Below are 13,611 nucleotides of genomic sequence, written 5' to 3'. Positions count from 1 at the left end.
GACGTTACTAGCGTCTACTAAACTGATTGTTATACCTACATGAGTATGGAATTCATTTTGTCTTTGCTTTCATTTTCTTTCGTCGTATCAAAGTTTGATTCCTAAGCACCGGATTACAACTTATTACTGTCATTTGGAGAGTAATCCGTAAAAGAAACACACTTTGAAGTTTTTGCTGTAGTTCAAGTGATGACACTTTCAAGAAACAATCTGGTTCCGCACCAATTCAACCGTTTCAGTAGTTTAGTTTAAATTGAATAGCTGATTCTATTTCTTTGATCTGAGAGCTGATTAGTTTAACTAGTTTAAACGTCTTAAAAAAAGGAGGTTCTTAGTTTGACCTGTATGTGTATTGTTTATGTTTGTGTAATTATGCCCTGTTTGGTTGGACCGATTTTCTTTGACTGAGATCAGCCTGTGGTTCGGCGATTACATATTCTTTTTAGTTCAAGTTCCGTAACTTCTCAAGTATTGGCTCTTATCTTGACTCCAACTTACCTCTAGCTTACTGTATCTACATGTAACATAATTAGCGCATACAGGCGTTTAGAAGGCAGTCACGGTTGGCTGCCAGCGTCTACACAATGGAAGTGCCTGGTGGTTTCCTTGAGCTCACATCCTACGTATTGTTTGACGTATCTGCGAGGGCTATTAACTTCTCAATGGTGGATGTGTGGGGCTTAATTGCTTAAGGCATGAGGTACTCGAAGTTGGAAGAATAACGAAAGCAAAACCATTCTATCTTCGACTAAAGTATGACTCTCCCGTTTCCCTGATTGTACGGCCATTTCTGTAAAAAAAGAACAATGATGTTCAGGTTTGAAATAAGAATAACATTGTGCAAAAACAAATGAACTAATCCATTATTTTCTTTTGTTACAGATAATCACAACAAGCCAGTGACAGAGACATCAAACAAAATGACAAATTAGGAGAAGAAACAACAACCATGATTAGAACGTTCTAAATTCAAAAGTGATGAAGGTACAATAGTGTGAGTGTAAAGAAAACAAGATGGCGTCGTTAATAAGTGTTGTGTTGGTGTTGTGCAGTTGTGTGAGTGTGTATGGACATGTGGCCCTAACGTTCCCTCCGGCAAGGAGGTACGACTTGGATTTTCTAGATAATTCTAGAACGAAGCCGCCATGTGGAATGCCAAAAGGTAAAAATAACTTTTTTTTTCTGTAAGTTTACTAAAAGTCCGTAGTTCTAGGATCATCTACCTACGTATGAAATTACGTAATTATCACCCGACACCTGGTCCTCTCTAACTACATCAGGGTCGACAGTCTTTCCTAAGAAGCAACTTTCTATCTTAAGTACCTGGCACTCTTACAAATGGCCAGGGTGGAGGAGGTCAGACAGGCAGTCATCAGGCCATCGGCAGTCAACTGCATCTGGTTAGACTGGAAGCAGACCCCAACATAGATCGAAAACGGCTAGGCAGAAGATAACAAGCTACCAAAACAAAATGAACACAAACTCTTAGACAGCATGTCTCAACCGTGATGACTGAATTAGACACACGGTCTAGTCAGGCCGAAATTTCAGACTAATCTGTTTACAAACAGCTGACCTCGGGGTCGTTGACCTCGGTGAGTCATCCTACATTGTTGCGTACCCGCGTGCTGTAATATTATACTGTAGGAAGAAATATAAATGGGTTTGGTATTTACATCGATATATTTACATAATATTTACAAGATAAATTGAGACAATAAAAATATACATTTTCTTCCTACCAAAGAGAAAAAACCGACTGCCGACTGGTTTGACAAGTCTTCATTTTTACGAACGTAGCTGCCAAACCAGCCGGCCAGTACCAATAAGTGGCGAAAGAGGTAGGTCACCACATCACCCCCCCCCAGAGACCTTCAAGGGCGATAATAAGCTGGGAAGTGGACGCGACGTCCTGACCGCGTCGTTCTGATGACGCCATCGTCAGCCGAAGGTAAGCCTCGGTTATCCGCGTCAGGTGAGTAGTGATGAGTGTTATTGTCGAGTGGTGACTGTGGTGAGTTATGTGCGATAGTGTTGTGTGGTGAGTGTGCTGTGGTGTCAGGGTCACGCAGTATGAAGGCCGGCTTGATGCGGTCTATCGATACTGTGACCTGTTTACCGTTCACCAGTAGTTTGAACACCTTGTCACCTCGTTCGAGCACCTTGTGAGGTCCAGAGTATGCCGGTCTCAGACCACCACCAGCAGTGCAGTCCCTAAGGAACACGTGCGTGGCTGTAGCCAGCTCCTTGAAGACAAATGTCTTGAAGCGGCTGTTGTGTCTGACTGCTGGTGCTGGCTGCAAACTCCGGACAATACTCCGAAGCCTAGAAAGGTAATCGGTCATGTCGACCGTTTCCTCGACCCGCGGGTCGAAGAACTCGCCTGGAAGGCGCAGTGGCTGGCCGAACACTAACTCGGCAGCGGAAGCCTGTACGTCTTCCTTGAAGGCACTGCGCACTCCTAACAGCACAAGTGGAAGAGATTCCACCCAACTGCTGCCTGCGTGGCAGGTGATTGCAGCCTTCAGTTGACGGTGGAATCGCTCCACCAGTCCGTTGCAGGCTGGATGGTAGGCAGTGGTCCTACGATGCTGAAAGCCAGCAATGCCGGATAGGCACTTAAAGAGGGCCGATTCGAACTGCCTACCTCTATCGGTAACGATATCCGATGGGCAGCCGAATCGGGCAATCCATCCACCCAGTAAGGCCTTTGCCACGGTTTCTGCAGTGATGTCTGCCAGGGGTATTGCCTCAGGCCATCGCGTAAAGCGATCGACGGCGGTGAGACAATACCGGAAACCTTGACACAGCGGCAAAGGTCCTATGAGGTCAATGTGGATGAAGGCAAATCTCGCCTGGGGCAACTTAAAGGTCTGCAGTGGTGCAGAGACGTGCCGTGTGGTTTTAGAGCGCTGGCAAGCCAGACAACTCTGAGCCCAGTTACGACAGTCCTTCCTAACCCCAGGCCACACATAGCGGGCTGCAATCAGCCTGGCAGACGCCTTAGTACCAGGGTGACTCAAGGAGTGCAGGCTGAGAAAAATTGACCTGCGCAGCTCCTTGGGTACAAAAGGTCTAGGCGTGCCGCTGCTGAGGTCGCAGTACAGCTGCTGTTGTGAACCTGGGACGCTAACCAACTGCAGACGCAGTGAGTTGTCCCCGGCGAGCAGCTGCTGCAGCTCCTGGTCATCTTCTTGTGCTGCAGCGATCCTCTCGACGGGCACAGGTTGAGTAATCTCCTCAACCCGCGAAAGGGTATCCGCCACGACATTATCCTTCCCGGAGATGTGCCTGATGTCAGTAGTGAACTGAGCAATCAGGTCCAGGTGACGGAACTGTCGTGGGGAACAGTTTTCTTTACGAGAGGTGAAGGCGAATGTGAGAGGTTTGTGGTCCGTGTAGATCACGAAGTCACGAGCCTCCAGCATATGCCTGAAGTACTTCACGCTCTCGTAAATAGCGAGCAGTTCACGGTCGTAAGGAGAGTACTTAACCTGCGCGTCGCTCAGCTTCCTGGAAAAGAATGCCAGAGGCTCCCATGCTCCTCCGGTACGCTGCTGTAGAACTGCACCTATAGCCTTGTCAGACGCATCCGTGACCAGCGCCATCTTGGCGGTGCAGTCAGGATGCGCCAACAGTGCTGCTCGACACAGACTGTCCTTGCAGCCCTGGAACGCCTCACGTTGGTCCGCTGTGAAATTGACAGGGTGCGAACCCTTCACGGAGTCGGAGAGCAGGCTGTTGAGAGGTGCTTGACAGGCTGCGGCATTCGGGATGAACCTGCGGTAGAAATTTAGCATCCCGAGGAATCTGCGCAGCTCCCTGACCGTTTTTGGCTCAGGAAAATTCTGGACAGCCTCAACTTTGGCAGGCAACGGTCTCGTCCCTTTGGAAGAGATGTGATACCCTAAAAAATTAACCTCCGACGCACCAAAGACGCACTTAGCACTGTTGATGACCATACCATACTCTCGCAGTCTGGTGAACAGCTGACGCAGGTGCAGCTCGTGCGTCTTTTGGTCTTTCGAGAACACCAAAAAATCGTCAAGATATGCGTATGTAAAGTCCAAACCCCTGAGCATCTCATCCACGAAGCGCTGAAACGTCTGTGCGGCATTTCGAAGCCCGAACGTCATGAACGGAAATTCGAAAAGCCCGAACGGAGTCGTGATCGCAGTCTTCGGGATGTCATCCGGATGCACTGGAATCTGGTTATAAGCCTTAACTAGGTCAATCTGCGAGAAGATGGTACAGCCAGACAAGCTGTGCGCGAAGTCCTGGATGTGCCGGATAGGGTATTGATCCGGGACAGTGCGTGCGTTCAGCATCCTGTAGTCGCCACAAGGGCGCCATCTATTGCCCTTTTTAGGAACGAGGTGAAGAGGCGACGACCACGGTGACTCGGATAAACGGCAGATACCGGACCGCAACATGTCATCAAACTCAGCCTTCGCAATTTTTAATTTGTCCGGTGCTAATCTGCGTGGGGATGAAGATACTGGTGGCCCTGGCGTAGTACGAATGTGGTGTACTGTATTGTGTTTGGATGTGTCGTGTATGCCGCGAGGTCGAGTGATGTCGGGATATTCCCGCAGTATGTGTGTAAACGCGGAATCACCGAGACTCACCCTCACCGAAGACACATCATCAGAGCGGCGGACAGGCGACGCCGGGGTGGAGAGCGTAGTATGGTTGTCGATGAGGCGTTGGTTCCTGCAATCGACAACCAAATTATAATAAGACAAAAAATCCACACCTATTATCGCCCTTGTAACGTCTGCAACAATAAATCGCCAGGCGAAGTCGCGGCGCAACCCTAGGTTTAATGTTAAGCTCACAAAACCGTAAGTGTTTATCACAGTGCCGTTTGCTGCACGCAGTTCATACTCTGTTTTTCCTAATCGTCGCGGAATCGCCGACCGGGGGTATACACTGAGGTCGCTGCCGGTGTCAACCAAAAACCGTATCTTCAACCTTTGGTCGGTGACGAAGAGGCGACCAGCGCTCGGACAATCATCGGCCGCCATCACAGATTGCCCCGCGCATTTCCCGACGTTGTGTAGTCGCACGGTTTAATACACTTCTTAGCGTTATCACCGAACCGCTGGTGGTACCAGCACTGCGATCTTCTGGAGCTGGACCGGTGACGTGAGCGACTACGGGAACGGCTTCTGTTGCGGGATAACCTCTCGAGCTTGAGCGCCATCTTCTGCATCTGCCGGTTTAGCGCGGCGATCTCGGCGTGCAGACCGCTGGTGGACGACGACGGTGCAGTGGCGACGGCAGCTGTTGATGCCACCTGCGCGGGACCGGTGATGACGTGGATACGGTCCGCTAACTCGGCCAGCTCGGCCAAGTCCAGCTTGGATTGCGACGCCACTATGGTCTGCGTACCTGCTGGCAGACGGCTCGTCCACATCGTCCGCAGAAACTCCTCGGGAACACCTGGACCGGCGAGGTTGAGGAGGTGCCGGTAAAACTGCGACGGCTTCCGGTCGCCGAGCTCCTCGTGCATGAGAAGCTGCTTCACCTTCTCCTCGCGTGAAGCTGACTGCCTCTTGATGAGCTCGGCCTTGAGCTTTTCATACTTATCGCTGGCGGGCGGGTTGGGCGTCGCGGCATGCCTCCGCAGCGTCGATGCCGACTTTGCTAGTCTCAGCACCGTCAACGTCGGCTTTGCTGATCGACATTGTTGTCGTGCTCAGACGGGGTCACCAAATGTAGGAAGAAATATAAATGGGTTTGGTATTTACATCGATATATTTACATAATATTTACAAGATAAATTGAGACAATAAAAATATACATTTTCTTCCTACCAAAGAGAAAAAACCGACTGCCGACTGGTTTGACAAGTCTTCATTTTTACGAACGTAGCTGCCAAACCAGCCGGCCAGTACCAATAAGTGGCGAAAGAGGTAGGTCACCACAATACTCATTGCGGTAGGTTGTATGAAACTTTTACTTATTAGCTTATATTTTTGAAATGAGTAGCGTGTTTTATGATTTTATTGATCTTATTTCAATTAGTTAGTATCATTGCAAAATAAATATATAGATCGAATCTTGTGATGATGATTTAGTGGACTGAATATTATATGAAGTTGAAGATCCAGTTGAACATTAGTGACAGACTCTGGCTGTCTGGTGTAATGCTGAACTAGACCAATTTCAAATCAAATCATTTATTTCATTTAGGCCTTTACAAGCACTTATGAACGTCTAAAATATAACTAAGTTTGATTCTAGTTGCCCATTCCAAAAGTAGATTGCTATGAAGAAGAACGGGCAAGAAACTTTACTCTTTTTAATTAATAATTTATTTGACACAAAGTCTATATTTTACCTTTATAAACATTTCCCCCCACGATTTATGTTTGTCTTTTGTTGTTTCTTCTTTCTTTCGATCACAATGATTATTTAACTCCACTTTTAAGTAAGTCCACTTTTTGACTAAATGCATCTCTTCATTCGTGTCTCATGGTACCTGATCATTAGTTAAATTAGTTTGACTGCCTGAAACACGTACAGTACATAACTATCTTCTCTCCATCTCTGGTTCCTAAAGATCAAATCCCGAGAGATAGGTAGATTTCACACAGCTAATCCAGCTGCCTATTTTTGCTAAATTAACCAACAATTTCAGCTAATTATTACCTCGTAAGTCATCAAATAGCCACAGCATCTGTGACAAGTCCTGCCAACATTATCTAGCTAGGCCGTTGTCATAAAAGATTATAGTGTATTAACTGTATTTACAATATTATTCACTAGGCCTGCTATTTGAGTAATCAAGCAATCAACACTACATTAACTTTAATTGTGACCTGTCAGTTATTATATTTGATTACAAGTCGGCTTGTATTTTCTCGGTTATAGTTAAAGTGATATTTTGGGTTGAAATCAACAATTCATCAAACTCAAACTCAAATTTTTTTATTTCAAATAGGCCTATAAAAGCTCTTTCGAAACATCAAAGTTAGGTGCACGGTTCCAAAGAGTTGGTCTCATGGAGAAGAACCGGCAAGAAACTCCATGGACACTCTTTTTAAAAGAAAATAAAATTAATTACATATTTCATACAGTTTTCTATCTAGTCCTGAGAATGTTATACAATACAAATTGAGCTAAAAATGTATTAATAAATTATACAAAATAATTTTAGTGCAATTTTCAACAACAATTGTTACAAAATAATTTTAATCCTATTGTTATTATAAGATAAAAACCGACACTGTCGTCCTTAACATCCATGGTCCTTTTTTAGCCTTTTGTGATCAAGGGTCGCGATAACTCTTTCGAAAATTTCCGAAACCAGGACAGGCTTTGGCTGATTATCGCTTGTGCAACAGCAAAATCGTCAGTCTGTTTGACTGCAGTTGCAGAAAAGAACATTTTTCCCTGCCTTAGTTTAGGACAAACGTTAATTGAATGAACTATCTGTATTACAAATTTTAATTGAACTATCTGTATTACATACTTAAATCGTCATTTTAGAATCATCTCGATCGCAATTTGACGCCAAGGAATTTTAATCGCGATGCTGTGAATTCGTGATCAAATAATATACTGGTTCCATAATGATTATTTTGTTCATAGATACACCTATATAATGTACCTACTGTGGTGTAGATTATTATACTACTGTGAGTCACTGAGCGTGGTCACGACCAAGATGGGAAATGCAAACGCGACAAGGTCGTCCTTGCTCTGTTCTCTTAAAATCTTCTTAGTTTTGTTGTGTTGATGATTTATACTGTAGAATCTTTCGTTAGCTTTGGTAAGTGTGCTTATTTGTCCTCATACTTTATTGGTAAAAGCTTTTGGTGAACTAATTAAGCATTAGCATATAAAAAAAAAACAAAAGGTTTGGAAGAACTTGAATTTGTTTTTTTAGAAATGCTATACCAAACTTTTTGGAGCCACTTTGTTAAAAATGTGGTCTATGGCACCTTGAATCTCTAAATTACACGTGGGGAGTTGGAACGGTAATTTCGTGCTTCTGACGCAAGCAGTCGTGGCCGAGTGGTTAAGGCGTCTGACTCGAAATCAGATTCCCTCTGGGAGCGTAGGTTCGAATCCTACCGGCTGCGAATCTTTTTGCGTCAATGTGTCAATGTTTGTTTATGTCAATGTGATTATTTTGTTCAACACTTCCTTTTTCCTGTTTCCTCACTTTTGTTTATTTTATTTTCTAAAGGCCGACAGAATTTTGCAAATCGATCGATCATTAAAAACTTACCCTAAAAACAAAACGTAACGTATGTACCACTCTTTTATTAAATCATGACTTCTCTTTGTAGTTACTTATTTGTATAAATGTTATCTATATCGAGTCTACCTTGTTCATAAATTCGTTGGATTTGGTTAATATTTCAGTATGTTATTTCAAGCAATCAAATCTTGCATTTCTTCACCTGTTTTTTTTTCTAGTTCCACCACATCTGTAATTTCATTGCTTTTAGTTAATTCTCTTGCCAATATTTCTTCACCAGACGACATTTCTTTATATATTCCATCTTCGCTGATATACGCAATCCGTTTAGTAATGGTATCAAAAGTTAAACTATTTCATTATCTGCTCAATTTCAATTTCCTTGTCTTTTCCTCATTTCGAAATTGCATAAATCCTAAATATATTCTCAATGTTAACCAGAAGGAATGTTCACTGATGAAACTTAAGAAATGGACATTTTAAAAAGTATATGTATGTCGTCAATATGGAAATGATGATTGTCATTGGTAAACCTACCTACACGCACTCGGCAATAGTAAAAAAAGTCTTTGCAGGACAACAGAATTGATGTATTATCGTGCAATCTGAGTTTTGCAATAAGTAGTTATTTTAAATGTTAGTTATGTTTAATATTTTTTATTGTTTGTACACATTATACTTAAATTATTGTTTAAGTTACTGCTGTTGCATTGGCTATATCACGTAATGATAGCACGTAAATAAATAATAATTGTGGGCAGAAGAAAGTCGACAATATTCCTCTAAATAATTGAGAATTCAAAGTTTTTTTGACCTTTATTTGATTTTTGGCCCTTATGTATTTGTGCATTTATGAAGTTTTGATTGAGCAGGATTAATTTCCTTCGTTTTTCTTTATCCTCAGGATTTGTTTAACTGAAATGTGTCAAAAGTCCTGTGTTAGTAACTATCTGAGGGCACGGCAGTGCCCCAGCCAAGACTCGAGCAAAGCGGGCACGGCCGTACCATCTTTTCTCGAAGCGTTTCGCGGCTATTTCAGCCCCCTGTATCTTCCATGTGAACAAAGCTAGGAGTTTAGGTTTTCGACGACCAAGAGCAAGTATTAGAACAAGCTCAGTCTCAAAATTACAAGATATTTGAATAAATAGTTTACGAGTTATGAACGATCAAAGTTACACCATTTTGTCACTGACTCACTCACTGACCGATCATCAAAAGTCTAAGGTACTTCTAGCAAACTTAGAACCTTCAAATTTGGCACCAAGATAGGTTATTAGCTACATATAAAGGGAAAATTATAAAAACCTTAAAAGTTAATAAAAAAATAGGAAACAAATTTATATTTGCGGTTTTTCAAGAACATTGTGTATGAATTTTGACTGCATTGATAACTTTGTTATTTATTTATGTACAAAATGTTACTATTTGTTTCATTGTTACGTAGTGGTATATTGTTATTATGTATTAAATAAACAACATATGAATAAAAAAGCTAGGTTTAAATGAAATGAATAATGATAAACTCTTTCATATTAATGCAGTGCGATAAACACTGCATGCTCGCTCGATAGATGGCGTTGTCCTGGTCTAAATCGCGCTATGGTTTCGTTACATAGCTTAGTATAAGTAGTACTTAAAAACAAATCAAATAATTTCATGTGATAGCGTCATCTACCTCTGAAATAAATCTCTTTTATTCTAAAAGATATTCGATTAAAAAATTCGACAATTTCGAAATTTTTTAGGTTAAAAAAAATATTATTTAAGTGCTACTTTAGGTGTACATATTTAGTTTGTTGTTATATATTTAGTTAGTTGCATGTAAGTTAATTCACTTTGTTATACCTATACTTAGAGAAGAAAGAGACCTACAAAAAATAAATTAGATCCCACCAAAAACATTAAATGTAAAAAAAAGCCAATCCTCTACGCAATTCCTCCACCGTAAAAAGTTTTGAGATCGCATAGAAGCCAAGTCCTGTTCTACTTTATTTGTAATAATAAATCAATATTTTGTGACTATATCAATAGTTTTGTTCACATTACAATAATACTGTCTTGGCCATGAGCACAAGTTAAAAGTCGCTCCTTGTAATAATGTGTAAATACCATTGAATTGATAAATTCTATATGGACATGATTTTACGATTGGACTGATTGGAATTTGAGATCACCATGGACTAAACATGCGCCATAGTACATGTGCAGTTCATTGATGTTGGATGATACTGACTGTCGGTCATTTAGTAACAATTGAATAAACTAAAAGTATTTAATTCTGTGATATTAAACTTCATGTTTGACTTTCACCTCTCCAAGATATGCTGTATTATATTTGTAGTTTATTGTGCTCATGGCCAAGTCAATATTATTGTAAAGTGAACAAAACTATTGATATAGTCACAAAATATTGATTTATTATTACAAATAAAGTAGAACAGGACTTGGCTTCTATGCGATCTCAAAACTTTTTACGGTGGAGGAATTGCGTAGAGGATTGGCTTTTTTTTACATTTAATGTTTTTGGTGGGATTTAGTACTTAATCAATCTGTCCTTCTGTACCGAGTTTATTAACAGACTTCCCAAAAAGGAGGAGGTTCTCAATTCGTCGGGAACTTTTTTTTTTTTCTTTTATGTATGTTCACGGATTACTCGAAGACGCCTGGACCGATTTGCAAAATTCTTTTTTGTTTGATATGGTATACCTCACAGGTGGTCCCATAATCATCAGGTCAGGATCTGATGATGGAAACCCTGAGAAATCGAGAGCAACTTTGGAAAATTGTAGGCATGCATAGGTTAAAAACTTGACAATAAGCTGTACGTCTGATAACACTATGCAACAGTGAAGGTTTGGAGCTGACCTGATGATGGAGACGAGAAGGTCGAGGGAACTCGACAACTGAATGTGTAAACTACCTCGTGTTTGGGCTTATATTCTTTGTATTGACGAGACCTTCGTAACAGTGAAAGTTTGGAGCTGATCTTATGATGGAGACCAGAGAAGGTCGAGGGAACTCGTCAACTAAATATGTAAACTACCTTGTGTTTGGGCTTATATTATTCGTATTGATAAGAACTTTCCACTAATGCGGATAGTGACAACTATACCTACTTGTCACTGAAAAGCCAAAAATAAAAAACTTTTTACAAAAAAATAAAACCGACTTCCAAAAACACTGAAAAGCAAAAAAAAACTACTTTTAGGTGCATCGGCCTAGAAGTCGGTGGCGAAATAAACATATAATCATCCACTAGACACCGAATTCTAGGCCAATGCAGTCGTGACATTTGGAGAAATTAAAACAATGTGGGGTATTAATTAACCAACACAGCATTGATTGATTAGTTCACTTATTCAATAGTAAAGAGTTCGAGAATTCCAATTGTTTAATACCTAATGTGCATCAGCTTTTTCTCAAAGGCTTTTCTTTAAGTTTGACTTTTCAAAGATTTAGTTTTCTTTCACACATTGATATACCGCATATCGTAGCCTCACCAGTCACCACTATGTATTATAATACAATAAAGAGGAAACACTGTTTTGTTTGTTTTTAGGTCAAGGCTACAAACCTTCTGAACCAATCTGAAAAGTTCTATTATTGTTAGGAAGCTACACTGTCTCTGTGTAAAATAGGCTATATTTTATCGCGGGTGAAAAACCAGTCCTGTATGCTTCGGCCTAAACGCTATGCATGAACCAAATAGGTCGTATATTTTTCTGCGCACGCATAACTTTAGAACCTAGCCTCTCGTACGACCTCACACTTCATGGGACCGTGTGGCCTAATGGATAAGGCGTCGGACTTCGGATCCGAAGATTGCAGGTTCGAGTCCTGTCACGGTCGATAGGTTTTTTGTGGTCACTTGCCAATGTCGTTGGCAGTTTTAAATGTAATAAATGAGGGAATGTTTTGCTTAATTGGTGTATTTTTTTTGGATTAAGTAATTAATTAATGTAGGTATTTTAGGCATAAGTAGGTCATCAGTGGTACATTGTGTGTTTTAGATTTATTTTGTTACATCAAATCAATGCTGTAAAGTTGCTACAGTAAATAATAAACAGTAATACTTCCCGTACCGGGATAAAAAGTAGCCTATAGCCTTCCTCGATAAATGGGCTATCTAACACTGAAAGAAATTTTCAAAACGGACCAGTAGTTCCTGAGATTAGCGCGTTCAAACAAACAAATAAACAAACAAACTCTTCAGCTTTATAATATTAGTATAGATTCAATTCATCGTTTTTTTGTACCTAACCTTTTTTTTGTTTTTTTATCTAACTTCGATTTTATAAGATTATGCTAAAAAGCTATTTGATTTGAAAATAAATGCAATATAAAATAATTGAAGAACGTAAAAAATTGTATTATACCTATCTAATGACGCTACAGAGATTTGTAACTTTTGATTAACAGCAAAAAGGTTTGATCACCCATGCGATTTCCATCGTATTCAGCCAGCTACTACGGTTTCCACCATTTCATCAAACATTATGCAAAGAGTACTCAATTAATTAGAGAACTTGTTTATGTAATAAAAAAAAAACTTATCGAGATTTAAAACTTGTTCCCACAGCGATAGCGAAGCCGATACCGGAATGTTACGTTCCAAACCAGTTGCGACATCTACCTTTCGTTGCGTAACAACTATGCAAATTACGTTTCCTAAGCAGTTCCGCTACTTGATACTAGATGGCGCTGTTTGATAAATGATGAAAATAGTTACTTAGGTTTTGTTAGTGTATTTTTTTGGGAAGTTAATATTATTATGTTTTTTTTATTGTTATCATAAAGTAAAACGTTAAGCATAAATTATTTTACTCTGTTACAAATTCATGAGTCATTTGAAGTGTGCGTGTTTTAATTTGCTATCTTTCTTTTGTTCCAGGATCATTAAAAACATCATTTCTAGCTGGATCAACGTTCACAGTTCATTGGCATTTAGCATACGCACATCGAGTAAGTGATACGTACTTTTAATCTTGTCACCACAAGCCCGGCTAGCTCAGTCGGTAGAGCATGAGACTCTTAATCTCAGGGTCGTGGGTTCGAGCCCCACGTTGGGCGCAATCTCTTTTTGTTCATATTTTTTATATTTTATTTTCAGGGAGGCTTCAGTTTGCGAATTTTAGATGATTTGGAAAGACCTCTTCTTGATTTGACGCCAAGAGCAGGTGGCACTGAATTTGTTCGAGATGATGTGACGTAAGTAAAATGTTTCCGACACTTAATGAATTGTTTTTATTAACACTTTGTTCAATAGTCTATAATGTGAATCGGTCATTTTACCATTTATTTCCATTTCGGTATAAATGTTCAACAACCCTCATTTTAGTAAATTACCTAGGAGGTAAAAAATAATCTCAATGTAACTTTTGCTGTAGCCCACCCAA

General features: G+C 40.7%; 1 protein-coding gene and 3 non-coding genes across 5 annotated transcripts in view; all 4 read left to right on the top strand.

The window, feature by feature from the left end:
• LOC124645547 overlaps positions 1-13,611 on the top strand; it is a 64,761-nt gene that overhangs the window by 22,840 nt on the left and 28,310 nt on the right. For both annotated transcript variants that reach the window (XM_047185360.1, XM_047185358.1), the window contains exons 2-4: positions 883-1,162; positions 13,107-13,177; positions 13,326-13,423. In XM_047185360.1, the coding sequence (XP_047041316.1) occupies positions 1,015-1,162; positions 13,107-13,177; positions 13,326-13,423 (317 nt within the window). In that variant the 5' untranslated portion in view covers positions 883-1,014. The remainder of the gene's footprint in view (positions 1-882; positions 1,163-13,106; positions 13,178-13,325; positions 13,424-13,611) is intronic.
• Positions 8,012-8,093, top strand: Trnas-cga. Its single transcript has one exon. It is a non-coding gene; the product is annotated as a tRNA-Ser (tRNA).
• Positions 11,992-12,064, top strand: Trnar-ucg. The gene has a single exon. It is a non-coding gene; the product is annotated as a tRNA-Arg (tRNA).
• Positions 13,213-13,285, top strand: Trnak-cuu. Its single transcript has one exon. It is a non-coding gene; the product is annotated as a tRNA-Lys (tRNA).

This window comes from Helicoverpa zea, unplaced genomic scaffold, assembly GCF_022581195.2.
Source record: "Helicoverpa zea isolate HzStark_Cry1AcR unplaced genomic scaffold, ilHelZeax1.1 pri_000016Farrow_1_scaff_6_deb, whole genome shotgun sequence".
In the NCBI taxonomy this organism is placed as follows: domain Eukaryota; kingdom Metazoa; phylum Arthropoda; class Insecta; order Lepidoptera; family Noctuidae; genus Helicoverpa; species Helicoverpa zea.
Note: the sequence above shows the minus strand (reverse complement) of the source record. Positions and strands in the feature narration are given on the sequence as shown.